Source organism: Gorilla gorilla, chromosome 1 (assembly GCF_029281585.2).
Source record: "Gorilla gorilla gorilla isolate KB3781 chromosome 1, NHGRI_mGorGor1-v2.1_pri, whole genome shotgun sequence".
Lineage (NCBI taxonomy): Eukaryota > Metazoa > Chordata > Mammalia > Primates > Hominidae > Gorilla > Gorilla gorilla.
The window spans coordinates 241,539,955-241,558,795 of record NC_073224.2 but is presented as its reverse complement, the minus strand read 5'-3'; the positions used below and the strand labels follow the sequence as shown (position 1 = coordinate 241,558,795).

The 18,841-nt window shown below is 38.2% G+C and overlaps 1 protein-coding gene across 1 annotated transcript; it reads left to right on the top strand.

The window, feature by feature from the left end:
- The first annotated feature begins 9,887 nt into the window (after positions 1 to 9,887).
- LOC134758556 (beta-defensin 125) lies at positions 9,888 to 18,555 on the top strand. The gene is made up of 2 exons (XM_063706631.1): positions 9,888 to 9,945; positions 18,140 to 18,555. Exons 1-2 carry the CDS (start codon positions 9,888 to 9,890, stop codon positions 18,553 to 18,555), a joined length of 474 nt encoding a protein of 157 aa, XP_063562701.1.
- Positions 18,556 to 18,841: the final 286 nt, after the last annotated feature.

The following is an 18,841-nucleotide window of genomic DNA, read 5'->3' as shown; positions in this document are numbered from 1 at the left end:
ATAAATGAAATAAACACTAGAAGAACAGTAGAAAAGATCAACAAATTAAGTATTAAAGTTTTTAAAAAGATAAGTAAAATTGACAAACCTTTAGCCAGACTAAGATAAAAGAGAGAAGACTCAAATAAAATCAGAAATGAAATGGACACATTACAACTAGTACCATGGAAATACAAAGATCTTAAGAGGCTACAATAAACAATTGTACACCAACAAATTGGATAACCTAGAAGAAAAGAATGAGCTCCAAGAAACACGCAACCATCAAGACAGAATCATAAAGAAACAGAACACTTGAACAGATTGATAACAACTAAGGAGGTTGAATCAGTAATAAAAAGTTTACCATCAAAGAAAGGCCGAAAATCACATGGTTTCATGACTGGATTATCCCAGACCCTTAAAAAAGAACTAATATCAATTCTTCTTAAACTCTTACAGAAAATTGAAGAGAAGGGAATACTTCCAAACTCATTTTACAAAGCCAGCATTACCATGATACCAAAGCCAGATAAGGATACTACAAGAAAAGAAAATTACTGGCCAATATCCCTGATAAATATAAATGCAGAAATACTCAAGAAAATACCAGTGTACTGAATTCAGCAGCACATTAAAAAGATTATTCATTATGGTCATGTGGGACTTGTCCCTGGTATGCAAGGATGGTTCAACATATGTAAGTCAATAACTGCAATGCACCACATTAACAGAATGAAGGACAAAAACCACATGATCATTTCAATAGATGCAAAAAAAGTCATTTAACAAAATTCAGCATCTTTTCATGATAAAAATTCTCAACAAATAAATATAGAATGTACCTCAACACAATAAAGGCTTTATATGACAAGATCACATATATCATACTCAAAGGTGAAAAGTTGAAAGCTTTTCCTCCAAGATCAAGAATAATACAAGAATACTCATTCTTACCACTTATTTTCAACATAGTTCTGAAAGTCTTAGCCAGAGCAATTAGACAAAAGAAAGAAAGAAAGGTCATCCAAATCAGAAAGGAAGAAGTTAATGGTCTCTGCTTCAGAACACATGATCTTGTATAAAGAAAACACTAAAGATTCCACCAAATAAACCTGTTAGAACCAATAAAGAAATTCAGTAAAGTTGCAGGTTACAAAATCAATATGCAAAAATCAGCAGAATTTCAGTACAATAAAACAATCTGAAAAAGAAATCAAGAGAAACTATTTACAATTGGTACAAAAAATTCTTAGAAATAATTTAACCAAGGATATAAAAGATCTGTTCACAGAAACTTTGAAAACATTGAAGAAATTGGAGACACAAATAAATGTAAAAATATTTCACATTCATGAATTGGAAGAATTAATATTGTTAAAATGTCAAAAGTGGGGGATAAGACAGCCAACCAGACACAGCTGGGAGAAGTGCCTCTCCTACCGAGAGAAACCAAAATATTGAGTAAACTATCCCACTTTGAACAGATTTTTTAAGAGAAAAAACTGAAAGTTAATAGAGAGGTGACTCAGATCCAGAGGTGGAAGAGGAAGGAAGCTTGGAACCCTATAGAGTTGCTGAGTGCCAGGACCAGATCCTGGCCCTAAACAGGTGGTAAGGAAGGAGAGAGTGAAGGAACTGCCAGGTGACACACTCCCACCATGGACCTCTGGGATCCTAGCTTTAAGAGATCCCATCACCCACATGAACGTTTGAATTGACAGTGGGAGCTGCCTGGAGAGTAGGCAGATGCAGAGCTCAAGCCTGTGCAGAGCCCAGGTTTTGTGAGTGTGACAGTTGCAGCAAAACACAACCATAGGTGCCCATCCACCAAGGCAGGCTCTTCATCTTGCTCAGAGTGGCTCTAGCCCTTGCTGACTGCTGGGCAGGGAGAGAGCAGAGCTAACTTCCTCATGGGACCTGGGTGTGTCTGATCTGTGCACACTACTATCCAACTGATCCCGAGGCTCCACCCTGGCCACTCTTGTGTGCACACAGCACAGCCTCTACTGCTACACCTGAGTACTTTGCCAGTGGCCTGGAAGCACTTTGTCCCCCCTGGCACAAATGGTGCTGGACCACGAGGGACCAGAGAACAAAACCTTGGGCGTGGTCCCAACTCCCAAATGTTTGAACACACAAGTTGGAATATTGGGCTGAGATCTGTGGCCAGGGCCTGAGTAGGGGAGAAGCTCCCACTCTCAGAACACTGAGAAAAGTGAGGCATGGGTTTCTGGGCTGGCACAGGAGCTCAATGTGCTTCTCTCTACTAGACTGGTGAGGGAAAGGTGTAACCTGTTTGCCAGCCACAACATCTTCCTAAGGGAGCCTTGTGTCCGGGAAAAACTGACAGACCAGTGATCTGGGTGCAGAAGGCTTGAGACAAAACTAGCTGGTTGGGCCAGCTATGGGGCAAATGCTGGAAAGAAACCTGGTCAGGGAGCCTGAGCTGAGTGGTCTCCACAGTCATCTGCTTGGCAAGAAACCTTAGGTCGCAGGTGCTAGACCAGCTGCACACCCACAGCAACACTGCCATGCCCAGGATCCTCTGCCCTTGATCCTGAATCAACAGACCATTTGCAGATATACTTCACAACCCACGCTGACTCTGCCAAGCACAGAGAACCATTGGGCCCCAGGGGAGCTGCAGGTCTCCTGGTCACCTAATCTTTTTTTTTTTTTTTTTTATACTTTAAGTTTTGGGGTACATGTGCACAACGTGCAGGTTAGTTACATATGTATACATGTGCCATGTTCGTGTGCTGCACCCATTAACTCATCATTTAACATTAGGTATATCTCCTAATGCTATCCCTCCCCCCTCCCCCCACCCCACAACAGGCCCTGGTGCCATGGAATAGTATGCAGCCATAAAAAATGATGAGTTCATGTCCTTTGCAGGGACATGGATGAAGCTGGAAACCATCATTCTCAGCAAACCATCACAAGGACAAAAAACCAAACACTGCATGTTTTCACTCATAGGTGGGAATTGAACAATGAGAACACATGGACACAGGAAGGGGAACATCACACATCGGGACCTAATCTTAAGCTAAGTGTGGCTAAGAGCCTATCTGCTGGCCTTTACTATTAAGCACCGCCCACTGGATTGCAGCCTGAATTACACCGCCAAACAAATACTGTTTCAGCACACATTACCAGTGAAACCCAATGCAGGAACATAGTCAAAAATAAAGACCTGGCATAGAGACTTGGCCCTCTGAAAACACCCAGAAAAAAGCCAGCTATATTCAACATACATCACTGTCAAAATATCAAGGAAAATGAAGAAGAATAAAACAAAAAGTCAAAACCAAATGATAGTAACTTCAAAAAGATAAAGTAACACCAGCTGTCTTAGATGAGAAAGAATCAGCACACATTCTTGCAATTCAAAAAGTCAGAATGTCTCCTTACCTCCAAACAATCATACTAGCTCTCATCAGATTGAAATGGCTGAAATGACAGACATAGAATTCATGATCTGGAAGGTAAGGAAGCTCAACAACATTCAGGAGAAAGTTGAAACCCAGTCCAAGGAAGCCAGTAAAGCAATCCAAAAGTACAGAGATAACATAGCCATTTTAAGGAAGAACCAAAAGAAACTTCTGCAATTGACAAATTCATTATAGGAATTTTGTAATACATTCAGAAGCATTAACAACAGAATAGATCAAGTTGAGGAAAGAATCTCAGAGCTCAAAGATCAGTCCTTTGAATCAACACAGTCAGACATAACTAAAGAAAAAAAATTAAAAATAAAACCTCTAAAAAATATGGGATTATGTAAAGATACCAAACTTACAACTTATTGGCATTCCTGAAAGAGGAGAAAGAATAAGTAACTTGGAAAACATATTTGAGGATAGTCCATGAAAATTTCCCCAATCTCCCTAGAGAGGCTGACATGCAAATTCAAGAAATGCAAATAACCCCTGTGAGATAACTACAAGATAACTATCCCCAAGACACATAGTCATAAGATTCTCCAAGGTCAACGTGAAAGAAAAAAATCTTAAGGGCAGCTAGAGAAAAGCCTGAGGTCACTTATGAAGGGAAGCTCATCAGACTAACAGCAGACTTCTCAGCAGAAACCTTACAAACCAAGCAAGATTAGGGGCCTATTTTTAGCATCCTTAAAGAAAAGAAATTTCATTGAAGAATTCCATATCCTGCAAAACTAAGCTTCATAAAAGAAGGAGAAATAGGCTGGGCATGGTGGCTCACACCTGTAATACCAGCATTTTGGGAGGCTCAGGCAGGAGGATTGCTTGAGCTCAAGAGTTTGAGACCAGCCTGGGCAACATGGCAAAACCCTGTCTCTTCTAAAAATACAAAAATTACCTGGGCAAGACTCCATCACAAACAAACAAACAAACCAAAACTATCAGGTACTATGCTCACTACCTGGGTGACAAAATCATTTTTACACCAAACCCAGTGACAAGCAATTTACCCATGTAACAAACCTGCATGTGTATCCCCTGAACCTAAAATAAAAGTTAAAAAAAAAAAGAACTTTCATCAACATTTCTTGCAGTGAAGGTATGTTAGTGATGAACATTCTCTGCTTTTATTGCCTGAAAATATCTTTATTTTATATTCATATTTGACATATATTCTCACTGGGCATAAAAATTCTAAAGTACAAGTTTTTCCCCTTTTTTCTATTAAAAATTTCATTCCAATATCTTTCATATTGCCTTATTTGTAATGATGCCTTCTATCCTTCTTATCTTTGTTCCATTTATAAGAAGTGTTCCCCAACCCCAGACTGATTTAAAACATTTTTTTAATTAAAAAAGCAAAAGAAAGAAACATTTTTATCTGAAGCTGTCTCAGACTCAGACACCACCCAATCTTCAGATTTCAAATAGCTTATACTCAAACATTTGGTAATATCAGCTCCTTAATGGTCTTCCTGGAGGGCAGATGCATTCTAGAGATGAGAACACAATCATGATTACGAATGCTACCACCACTACACAAGCACAAAAGTCACTGGTGTGATCCTTTCTCAGAACATTGTGGTAACTTCTGGACATTCTCTGCTGTTATCATTGCTTCTTCCTTCTGGGTTTCCCCCCCCCCCCCCCTTATATGGGCAGATAATTTTCTCCATTGGAATGAAAAAGTCTTGCTTCATGCTCTTTAACTGTGTGACCTTGGGCATATTACTTTACTTTGGGGCAAACCATTTTCCTTCTTGAGGACCAAATGTGCTCTTTTATAAAATGAGCAGTTAGAATTAGATTGTCTCTCTGGACACGGCTTATGTTGACAACCTGGATCACATTAGAGGATCACACTGAGACCTTTATGTCGGCCTCAGTTTCTCCATCTGTAAAGTAGAGATTGGGCTTAGATTATAGATGATAAAGACACCAACTTTCCTGGAAAGGATTCTGGAAATGATTCTGAACTTAGGCTCAGCCTCAGTAAGAAGGAGTTCTGTGATTAAACAGGGATGCCCACACATCAGCAACAGAAATGGGCAGGTCAACCATGTATGCTGTGCCTCAGTGAAGATTTTATGCTATGCTGTGCATTCGATATCCATTCTCTATATTTGATATCCAATCTAAGATTATCTAGAAGGTCCTTTCCAAGACACTGGTGAGATACATCTGTATAAATATATAACTCAGGATAAAAGCAACTTTTAACATTTAGCGTGTGCCTCTGCCTCTGATCTGATTACAGCCCACAGAGAAATATAAACAATACACAATACAGGCTAATGAAGAAGGGTGATAAGATTTTTTTTTTTTTTTTTTTTTGAGACGGAGTTTCACTCTTGTCACCCAGGCTGGAGTGCAATGGTGCAATCTTGGCTCACTGCAACCTTTGCCTGCCGGTTCAAGCGATTCTCCTGCCTCAGCCTCCTGAGTAGATGGGATTGGAGGCGCCCACCACCACGCCCGGCTAATTTTTGTATTTTTTAGTAGAGACAGGGTTTCACCATGTTGTCCAGGCTGGTCTCGAACTCCTGACCTCAGGTGATCCACCAGCCTCAGCCTCCTAAAGTGCTAGGATTACAGGTGTGAGCCACTGCGACCGGCCAAGGGTGGTAAGATTTTAAAAATTTATTTAAAATACAGAAATTTCAAAAAAAGAGAAGTGCAGTGATAGCAAAATTGATGCAAACTGTGCAAGCATGAAATCTATTTTATAGCTGAATCTACTTTTCTTGGTCCCGAGATTTTATTTCCATTGGTTTTCAAATAGTTAATTCTATTGATTTTTCAGGGAGATTACTAAAATCACTAATAATTATTTTCTTAGTGACACAAAATCTAAAAAGCACCATATATACCTTCTCTCTCCATCTCCCCTTATCCTTATGTCACCTTACCCTACCCCAATACTCCAATGGCAGAGTATCTACCCATGGCAGAGTAGAGAATATGTACACTAACAAAACCAGATGCACAGAGGTGGGGTATCCATCTCTGACTTGGCTGAGCTAGTGTAAGGAAGGAAGGCTCTGTGGCCATTGTCCTTGGAAGTCATTCTCACAGGTTGGTGGTATTCTCAAGTAGGTGGTGCTTGACTGGCCCAAGAGCACCCACATGCTGCTATGCATTTTTCTGACAACCTCTTTATGATCTCTGACTTTGGCAGATCATCTTGCGTCTCTCAATTGGAGAGTCACTTTTCTTATCTCCACAGAAAATTCTTAATCAAGCTCCTGGTTTTCCTTTATAGCTTCTACTTTTTAAACTCACTTCTCCAACTTCACCGCTACATCTCTGACAGATGAGAACATTAGAGATTCCTTGTTTTTCAAAAACAAAACAAAACTCAGCAAAACTATAAATATACTAAGGGTAAGTCTGTATTATCTCCTGCCAAAATACAGCACCCTGCATTTTTTTTAAATTTTTATCTTTTGTAGGTACATAGTAGGTGTCTGTATTTGTTGGGTACATGAGATGTTTTGATACAAGCATGCAATGCATAATAACCACATCATGGAAAATGGGGTATCCATCCCCTCAAGCATTTATCCTTTGTGTTACAAATAATCTAATTATACTTTTTTATTATTTTAAAATGTACAATTAAATTATTTTTGACTATAGTCACCTCGTTATGCTATTAAATACCAGGTCGTATTCATTCTTTCTAACTATTTTTTGTACCCAGTAACCATCCTCACCTTCCCACACACGCCCACCACCCTTCCCAGCCTCTGATAACCATCCTTCTACTCTCTATCTCCCTTGAATTCAATAGTTTTGATTTTTAGATTTCACAAATAAGTGAGAACATGCAATATTTGTCTTTATGTTCCTGGCTTATTTCACTTAGCATAATGGCCTCCAGTTCCACCCATGTTATTGCAAGTGACAGCATCTCTTTCTTTTTTATGGCTGAATAATACTCCACTGTGTATAAGTTCCACATTTTCTTTATCCACTCATTTGTTGATCGACACTTAAGTTGCTTCTAAATCTTGGCTATTGTGAATAGTGCTGCAACAAGCACAGGTGTGCAGATATCTATTCAATATTCTTATTTCCTTTTGGAGGGGAGTGTGTACCTAGCAGTGGGATTGCTGGATTGTATGGTAACTCTATTTTCAGTTTTTTTAGGAACCTCCAAACTGTTCTCCATAGTGGTTGTACTATCTTACGTTCACACCAGTAGCATACAAGGGTTTCCCTTTCTTCAAATCCTTGCCAGCATTTGCTATTGCCTGTCTTTTGGATACAAGCCATTTTAACTGGAGTGAGATGATATTTCATTGTAGCTTGATTTGCATTTCTCTGATGATCAGTGATTTTGAGCACCTTTTCATCTGCCTGTTTGCCATTTGTATGTCTTCTTTTCAGAATATCTATTCAGATACTTTGCCCATTTTTAAGTTGGATCATTAGATTTTTTTCCTATAGAATTGTTTGAGCTCTTTATATTTCCTGTTATTAGTCCCTTGTCAGAAGGGTCGTTTGCAAATATTTTCTCCCATTCTGTGGGTTGTCTTTTCACTTTGTTGATTGTGTGCTTTGCTGTGCAGAAGCTTTTTAACTTGATGTGATCCCATTTGTCCATTTTTGCTTTGATTGCCTTTGTTTGTGGGTTGCTACTCAAGAAATTTTTGCCCAAACATCCTGGAGAGATTCCCCAGTTTCTTATAGTAGTTTCATAGTTTGAGATCTTAGCTTTAAGTCTTTAATCCATTTGATTTAATGTTTTGTATATGGTGAGAGACAGGGGTCTAGTTTCATTATTCTGCATATGGATATTCAGTTTTCCCAGCACCATTTTTTAAAGACACTGTTTTTCCCCCAAAGTATGTTCTTGGCAACTTTGTCAAAAATGAGTTTACTGTAGATGTGTGGACTTGTTTCTGTGTTCTCTATTCTTTTCCATTGCTCTATGTGTCTGTTTTTATACTAGTACCATGCTGTTTTGGTTACTATAGCTTTGTAGTATAATTTGAAGTGAGGTAATGTGATTCCTCTAGTTTTGTTCTTTTTGCTTAGGACGGCTTTGGCCATCCTGCATTTTTAACCCTTTTCCCATTTTCACCCAGAATACTCGCTGGTGGCACTTGCAGCTGCAGGGTTTACCCTGAGATAACTTTGCCACAAAATATCTTGCCTTTATTATTATTTTCACATCGTTCTAATATATCGACTTTGAAAACACAAATCATCATTCTATTTATAGCATCTTGTTGTTAGCAGTGGTATTTCCATTTACAAAATATAGAAATTCTTGATCGCTGAAAATGTCAAATTCTAGAAAGCGTAGCATTACCATGTTAACATTGTTCTCAAACAGTTTTTGGCCAAAGAGTCATTTAATGAATCCGTTTTTTTCCAAAATAGATGATTCTGATTATTCAGATGATTCTGATGTTAGTTCTGTTTAAAAATAATTCCAAGAACAGTTTGTATATTGTATTTTCACACTGAAAATCAGTCAGCCTCCAGAGCATGTTAATGTAAAATTAAATGAACACGGGCAGTGAGCTACAGTTTTTTTTCTAAACAGTGCAGCTGTTTAGAAAATTTTTTTAAATTTTCCTGATTTCCTTGGTATCTAGTGGTATTAAACATATGTGGGAGAAATACAGCTCAGCAAACTCTTCCAGGAGATAAAATGCTGATCACTCCTACTGGGCAATTTCACAAATGTCTCCTATATTTTTCTCCTTTGGTAGTGGGGATGGGGGGCATAATGTTACATTGGGTCTCTCTCCTCTCTCTCTTTCTCTCTCCCTCTCCTTTTAAAATGTTTCCTCTCTCTCAATATTTCATTTCTTATTTGTATTTCTGAATGAGGGAAAAGAGTTGATGGGACAGCGGAACGGGAAAAAGAAGAGCACCAATAAAACCTGTTTTCCTGTTTTCACTATTTTCATTCCAAATTCCTTCTGTCTCATAATTGATGGAATCTTATGAACTTATTAGTTAAAAAGTGTCTTTCTTGTTTCACAGGAATTCATATTGGGGTGATCACTCAGAAGAAAAGGTGAATACCGGATGTTGTAAGCTATTGGACTGCCACAAGTGATATCTTTACACACCATTCTGCTGTCATTGGGTATGTACAAAGTGCTGCATACAGACAGAGGAGAAGGACAATTGAGCCCATCTAAAGTTAACAAAAACTTCCTCTTGGGGCTGTTTCTTTCCATCAGACCTTACAGTTCTACGGGATAATAGCTTATCTCATAAGGCCTCAGCTTTCTTTAATAATTTCTAGAAGCAGACATTATTGTGTCATGCACACTCAGTGTTGCAAATTAATAGTCTGGTGATCTGGGTGGCATGGCATTTTCCCCTTCTCTGGTTCATCACCCATGATAGACCAGTAAAGGTGACCACTTAAATTCCTTGCTGTGTAGTGTTCTGTATTCCTCAGGACACAGAGCTTCCTCTCTCCCAGGAGCCATGAATATCCTGATGCTGACCTTCATTATCTGTGGGTTGCTAACTCAGGTGACCAAAGGTAATGGAACCCTATAAAGCAGAGATGATGACTAGGATGAGTTGTTGCCCTTGGGCTCCCCTGGTATCATGATGGGAAGAGAGGGAATCTGCAGGAAAAATCTGGGCCAACAAAGCAGCAGAATGCTCGTATTTTGGCAGCTCCATGCCCCTAGTCTCTGAGAATCTTTCTGTTAGGGGCATCTAGCAAGCTGTCCTCTGAGGCGTTTCTCCAAAGACAAGAATTTCCTTAATGCTCTGAGCCACCCTATCTCTCTCTCTACATAACTATCCAATGTTAGTTCAGCCTCACTTCACTTCCATTTTGATTATTCTGTTGTATCTATTTCATTGTTGTGTCCTATTAGTTCTCCTAGCATCTTGAATTCTTCTTTGCCCGGAGAGTACCTTCAGAGGGAGGCCCTCACTTTCATGTTCTTAGGTACGGTGAACAAGTCCATTGACAGTTTGTAGATTCTGTAGCACTATCATATGGAAGAGACAATATATATGTTTGGGGTAGAAGTGGAAATAAGTGGAGTGAAGACAGGATAGACAGACTAGTGACCAATGGGGACCTTCTAATTTTAGATGAATAGGAACAGTCTGTTTCCACTATTTAATAATGCTACTTTTGAAAATTGTTAACTTTTTATTAAAAAATAATACTTGCAATTGACTTATGTATCAAGCAATCGATAGATTTATAGGGTTTAAGGAAAAGAAAAATGTTTGTCTGTCCAAGAATACCAGTTCTTCAGTCTTCCCCTTCAGAATCAATGTTACCAATTTCTTATATATCCTAGCAAATACAAATGTATTTATATTTGCATGTGTATACCTTTTAGATTTTTAAAAAATGCAATTGCAAATGCACCATGTGAATTGTTCTGCAATGTACTAGCAATATATTAGAGACATCTTATCCATACATAAACCTAGTTCATTATTTTTAATCAATAAGTAAAACTTTGAGGAGGAGCAGATGAATTGCCTCACATTAATTACTCCGCTACTGATGAAAAATAGGTCTTTAATTATCAAAAACAATTCAGCAAGAAAAATTTGTAAACAAATGTATGTCTTTTCATTTATGACTGGACACGTGGACACACACACACACACACACACACACACACAGTCAAACCACCTACCAGAAAAGCTGAACTATTCTTCTCTCCTATCACCAGTTGCAAGAGTGTCAGCTTCCCACACCCTCATCAGTCCTTTTTGTTTTATCTACTACATTCAGTTTTCTACTACATTCAGTTTTACAGTCTAATATGTGAAAATGAGGTCCTGATGTTTGAATTCATGACACTTTAGTTATAAATCAGTTTGAACATCCAGTCCATTAGATTTCTAAACTTTCTTAATTATCTTTATATACTAAGAAATTTGGCTTTTGTTAAATTTGGAGGTGTTATATGTTGCCTAGAAAGATGCTATTCATGTCTATTAGGTGGTTATAACTGTGCCTATGATCTGTTATGTCTTGATTCACATGTTGATGTAATGTGAGTTACAGAATTAATATCTACATTCATTTCTGATTATAAACTGCTGTATTTGTTGAAAATTTGGAAATTTTGAAATTGTAAAGAAGTAAAAAAATTGTAAAGAAGTTAAAAGAGACAAAATATTTTTGGTCTATTGTTCTTCCTCAGTTTTCTTATTTGAATAAAAATGTATAGCATACTTATAAATTTTCTATTATACTATTAGTATTTTCCCATTTACTAAATATTTTCAAAAACTGTATTTCCAATGACTGTATAAATTTTATAGAATGGATACTGTTTAAATTACTTAGCCAAATTGTTTTTGCATAAATAAGTGCATTTACATTTTATAGACAAGGATGGCTAGTATAACCTTTCTTATACATAAATCATTCAGCATAAAATTCCTGGAGATGTACTTTTTTCTGTCTGCTTCATGTATTATCAATTTCTGAATACTTGCCAAGTCCTAAAAATGAAATATTATATATAAATATTTAATTTTTATTTATGTCTGTGAGTAATGGGGAAGTCGAACTTCAAATACATGCTTAATGTATATTTAACTTTTCTACAAATTGTCCATGTCTCTCTTTCCCTTTTATTTTGGAGAGGTAGTTTTCATTTCTTTTGATTTAGAGATTTTCATTTTTGTGTTCTCTTATAGGTTTTGTTTTGAAATTTAGCTATTTAGTCTCTCTGGGCTTTATATTATGTGTTTTCAAGTGAGATAGCACCTGATGGCTTGTGAAGCAACTTTTTACCAAGCCAAGCTATCAGTGGACTGCTATCCATAGATATATTTTAAGTTGATGCTAGCTGATTATATATCTGGTATGTTTTAGAAAGAACTCCACACATGGGATAATGTTTTGGCTAGATGGCTCCCCTACTTAGAAACATACAATTGCTAGTCATATTTCTAATTTTAGGATTTTGAGATACTGGTGATGAAGATCACATGTCCTAACAACATAATAGTTCCAGACTGAAGTTCTTTGAAAAAAATGACTGTTGTCACTCTAGAAAAAAAAAATTATGAATTTTTCCCAATTGCCATCATTCCACTGCTAAAACCAAATTCTTGGAATTATCTTTGATTTTTCTATATCCTACGACACTCATATCTATCAGGAAGTCTATTACATCTGCCTGCAAATTATATCCAGAATGCAATTATTCTTGTCACCTCCATTGCTACCACTCTGATTCTAGTCACCATCATCTCTCACCTGTGTTATTGCCATAGCTTCCTCATGATATCTGTCCTTCTGCTCTTCACTTCTACCATCTTGTGAAGACACATAGTGCATGATCCGCTTACACTGGAAGTCAGATCACGTACTTTTGCTCAAAACTCTGCTAGGGCCCCCTCTATACTCAGAGCGGTAACAAGAGTCCATACGGTGGCTCACCTGGCCCTGCAGGATCTGGCCCTTATGACCTCTCTCACCTCATCTCCTACTATTACAGTCCTTGTTCACTCCACTACAGCCACACAGGCCCCAGTGCTCTTCCCCAAACATATCAGACTTACTCAACCCATAGAGCTTCGTTTGTTTCCTCTGCCTAGAATGTACTTGCCTCAGATACTGGTGTGACTAATTCCTTTACCTCCTTCAAGCTGTTTAATCATCACCTTGTTACACAGGCTTGTGCAACTCCTGTTTATGAATCTTCTATTACCCTTAAATCTATTCTCCCTTCTTTCTGCAAACCATTTGTCACCTTTTCATCTACAAAATAATGTACTTTTTTATTAAGGTAAAATATACATTTAAAAATTACCATCCTTACCATGTTTTTACCATATTTTTATGTATACCTGTTGGCTGTTTGTATGTCTTCTGTTGAGAAATGTCTATTCAAATCTTTTGCCTGTTTTAAAATCAGATTATTTGTTTTTGTTTGCAATGGAGTTTTTTGAGCTCCTTATATTAATATACTTTTGGTTGTTAATTCCTCGTCAGATGGATAGCTTGCAAATATTTTCTCCTACTCTGTGGGCTACATCTTCACTTTGTTGATTATTTCCTTTGCTGTGCACAAGCTTTTTAGTTTGATGTAATCCTAATTGCCTATTTTTGCTTTGGTTGCCCGTGCTTTTGAGGTCTTACCCAAGAAATCTTTGCCAAGACCAACGTCCTGAAGTGTTTCCCTAAGGTTTTCTTCAGGTAGTTCCATAGTTTCAGGTCTTAGATTTAACTCTGTAAACCATACAGTCTAGCAGGGAGTGCATTTACTTTTTATTATCTGTCTCCCTCTGCTAGAAAGTCAGCTCCATGTGACTTTTGTCTGTTTAGTTCACAGATGTACCTCAAGGGCCCAAAACTTTGATGACTGTGTGACTATAGCCTAATTTAAGAATGGAGGGGATAATTTAAAAGCAGTAGAAAGAAATGTAAGTGAGAAACAATTTTGAAGAATAATTGACAGAACAAGGCAATTCAAAGACAAAGGAGAAGAAGAGAGCCAAGATGACATATTTCAAGTATGGATAATACTGGAGGAAAAAAATTAAGGTATAAATCTTTGTAGATGTGAGGAACGAAGAAGCAAGGTTAGAGTCTGTCTTGCACAAAAGAAGTGGAAGGTCTAGACTTGAAACTTATAGAAAATTCCACGAAGTACAAAGTAAAATCGAGCCAGTAAAATAACAAAGATAGAATAAATGACTCTAGAAGAGTGAAGGTAGAATAAATAATTGGTGAAGTTGGACTAGAGCCAACATTCCCCAGAGGATAAAATATAAACCAAATTATTGTGAGCCTAATATATACATACATACATACATCTATATATGTTTTATATATATTATCACATTCAGTTCAAATGAGGTTGTGTAGAAAATTACTTGCTCTTCTGCACATATACCAGCCTTCCTCCTCCATAGAGCCTTATCTCTAGCTGCTTCCTCTGCCTAGAATACACTTATCTAGGTACTCCTTGGGCAATTGTCTTGAGAAAGATGATCATGCCGTTTACTGCTTGATAAATGAACATAAAATAAAGCACACTAGTTTCCCTTTAGATTTATATCCTCACCCCTCAAATGAGTAGTCACACTGCTTGGAAATCCTACTGCATTTCTATTGTAAATAAACCTTCTTTCTTTTTTCTTTTTTTTTTTTTTTTGAGACAGAGTCTTCCTCTGTCACCAGGCTGGACTGCAGTGGCCCAATCTCGGCTCATTGCAACCGCCAACTCCCTGGTTCAAGTGATTCTCCTGCCTCAGCCTCCCGAGGAGCTGGGATCACAGGCATGTGCCACCACATCCAGCTAATTTTTGTATTTTTAGTAGAGACAGGTTTTCACCAGGTTGGCCAGGATGGTCTCGATCTCCTGACCTTGTGATCCACCCACCTCAGCTTCCCAAAGTGCTGGGATTACAGGTTTGTGCCACCACACCCAGCCATCTTCCCTCTTTTTTAGACAACTATTTTGTCCTGACCTTTGTCTTTTATTTTCCTGCTCCTCTCCTCTACATGGCTCTCCCCCTCAGCTTATCCCATGCCCCATTTATTTAAACAATTCAAATAGGAAGTTTTCACTCATTTCCTCTGTCCCCTTTGCCATAAATGGAGAAACGTGTCTTCTCCATCTAAAGATCAGTCTGCTCTGTGTGAATTTGTGACTGTGCCCTTCTGTCATCTCATCACCCTATTCTATATTAATCTCTCCTTTTCTGCTTTTTTTTTTTTTTTTGAGATGGAGTCTTGCTCTTGTTGCCCAGGCTGGAATGCAGTGGCACGATCTTGGCTTACTGCAACCTTCGCCTCCCGGGTTCAAGTGATTCTCCTGCCTCAGCATCCTGAGTAGCTGGGACTACAGGTGCTCGCCACCTTGCCCAGCTAATTTTTGTATTTTTTAGTAGAGACAGGGTTTCACCATGGCCAGGCTGGTCTCGAACTCCTGAACTCAGGTGATCTGCCCGCCTCGATCTCCCAAAGTGCTGGGATTACATGTGTGAGCCACTGGGCCCAGACTGCTTGTTTCTTTTCTCATTGCTTGCAAGCACCATTTGGTATTTATCGTTCTTCAAAACAAACCTGAAAGCTTTCCTTTAACCTTACATTGCTCTCTAATAAGTTATTTATTTCTCTGCTTTTCTTTGGAGCTAAACTTCTTAAGAGTCTCATCTACAGGTCCTGCATTCACTTCTCTCTCATTCACATTTTGACCAACTGCAATTTCGTTTCTTTTTTCATACCACTCGGAAGCTGCTCTCCTCAGTATGAAGTTACCTTCATACTACTAAAAGCATGGACATTTTCCTGCCTTCATCTTTTTTTTAACCTCTCAGCAGTATTTGACTACAAAATGACCACTCTGTCCTTTAAGAAACAGTCTCCTCTCCTGCTTAATGTAGTCACATCTGATACAACTTTCCCCATAACCTTTTATGCATTTTCTGTTTTCATGCATATCAGCCCGACTTGCAAATGTCAGTATCTCCAGTCTTTCAACAACTGCTTGTGAAATACCCCCGTACAGGGCAATCCAGAAATGCCAGAAAATTATCAGCTGTCTCTGGATCATCTGTCAACTACGGGGGAAGCTGGATAAATAGTCCAGGTCCTTTGAGCCTCATGTAGAATAACTTTGAGGCTTGGTAATATTTTTTTTTCCTGTGGTAATTCACTTATTTGCAGTTCAAGGCTATTATGGGAAGAAAACATAAATGGATGTTAGTTCTTCAAGGTTTTTACTGTAACTGTGCACCCTTTCATTCTTCAAGGTTTTTCTGTAACACTGCACCTTCAGGACCTGATGCCCAATTAAACTTTTTTTTAAGTTTTTTGTTTTTTTTTTAATAAAAACTAAATGCTATTTTTTCTTCTACTTTTAGTTGATGTGTAATAATTATTCATATTTAGAAGATGCAGAGTGATATTTTGATACATGTATACAATGTGTAATGATCAAATCAGGGTAATTAGCATATCTATCACCTCAAACATTTGTCATTTTTTTATATTGGGAACATTCAGAATCGTCTCTTCTAGCTATTTGAAAATATACAGTAAATGATTGTTAACTACTGTCACCCTACAGTGCTATAGAACAGTGGACCCCTTTTGGCACCAGGGACCAGTTTTGTGGAATACAGTTTTTTCGACAAGGTGAAGGTGGTGGTGGGGATGGTTTCAGGATGAAACTGTTCCACCTCAGGTCATCAGGCATTAGAGTCTCACAATGAACACACATCCTAGATCCCTCACATGCACAGTTCACAATAGGGTTAATGCTCCTATGAGACTCTAATGCCTTGGCTGATCTGACAAGAGGTGGAGCTCAGGTGGTGATGCTTGCACACCTGCTTTTTACCTTTTGCTGTGCAGCCTGGTTCCTAACAGGCCATGGACCAGTATCCATTGGCGCACAGGGGTTGGGGACCCCTGCTATAGGATGCTGGAACTTTTTCCTCCTATCTAGGTGTAATTTTCTATCTGTTAACCAACCTCTCTCTATCCTCCTTTCCCTTCCCAGCCTCTAGTAATCATTATTCTACAGTCTACTTCTATGAACTCAACTTTTTTAGCTCCTGCTTATGAATGAAAACATGTGGTATTTATCTTTTTGTGTCTATTTCACATAACGGAAAGTAACATGTCCCCCAGGCTCATCCATGAGTCTGAGGCTTGTTTGCAGCCTGGCTGCTGGGCTTCCCTGTGGGATTGTCCTCTGAGCAAACAGAACACAGCCATCCTGCTGGCCAGCAGTTGATAGATGATCTCATGATAATAACAGGTTATAACTCACCTTTTCTTGGATTTCTTGCTCTCCTGATTTCTACATTTCTCCACTGATTTTTTTTAAGGAGGAATTGTCTCTCAACTAAACTATTATATTCAAATCTTTGCTGGAGCTCTGCTCTGCTGGGGGTCTGCTTTAAGACTCTAGAGTCTTATTCTCCTGTTTTGATCTGACTTATCTTATTGGTCCTTTTAAGTCGTTTCCTCTTATCTGATCTCTTACCTCTTAATATTGAAACTCACTAGAATTTAATTCTAGTCCTCTTTTTTTCTCATATTATTCCAACCACCATGGTTTACCAATTTCTGTACTTTAAATGCTATCCATAAGCAATCACATTTATTGATTTGCATATGTCAAACCAACCTTGCATTCCAAGGATAAAGGCTACTTGATCGTAGTGGATAAGCTTTTTGATGTGCTGCTGGATTCAGTTTGCTACTATTTTGTTCAGGATTTTTGCACTGATGTTCATCAAGGATACTGGCCTGAAATTTTTTTTTTCTTGTGTCTCTGCTAGGTTTTGGTCTCAGGATGATGCTGGCCTCATAGAATAAGTTAAAGTTGAGTCCTGCCTTCTCAATTTTGGGTGAATAGTTTCAGTAGGAATGATACCAGCTCTTCTTTGTATATCTGGTAGAATTCAGCTGTGAATCCATCTGGTCCTGGGCTTTTCATTTTCATCCTTTCTTTCTAGGTTTCGTATCAGTCTCATTATGCTCTCTATCTCTCCATCCCTCTATTTTTCTACATTTCTCCTTTTCTCCATACAACTTCTTTGATGGCACATAGCACAGTTTTAATATACACTTTTTGTTCTCCTGTTTGTCTCTTTCAATGGCTTTTTGTACTTGACATCATATTAGTCTAGATGTCAGTCAGTGTAAATTTTTGAATGAATGAAAAGTTATGTTGATGCCAGAGTTAAAAATTTGACCTATATTTTATTCTCTACAGGTAGCTTTGAACCCCAAAAATGTTGGAAGAATAATATAGGACATTGCAGAAGACGATGTTTAGATACTGAAAGGTGCATACTTCTTTGTAGGAACAAGCTATCATGCTGCATTTATATAATAATATCACATGAATATACTCAACGACCAGCATTTCCTATGATTCACCTAGAGGATATAACATTTGATTATAGTGATGTGGACTCTTTTACTGGTTCCCCAGTATCTATGTTGAATGATCTGATAACATTTGACACAACTAAATTTGGAGAAACCATGACACCTGAGACCAATACTCCTGAGACTACTGTGCCACCATCTGAGACCACTACTCCCGAGACTACTATGCCACCATCTGAGACCGCTACTTCCGAGACTATGCCACCACCTTCTCAGACAGCTCTTACTCATAATTAATTAACATTTACTTCTGGTATGGAAGAACTAGAAATACTGCTGGAAATAATATGCAAAGAGCTGATTCTACCAATCCAATTTCACCAGGAAAATTCCATCAGGGATTGGATGACCATGGGGATGGACATAATTGCTACTACCAACACAACAGCCAAGAGAGTTGCCTTACAATTAGAAATGTATAGACAGAAATGTATAGAAGATACAAGGATTCTCTTAATTGGACTTAAATTCTTTATCTGTCTTCCTCCGATGTACTGAAATATACGAGCTAATTTTTGTCTTA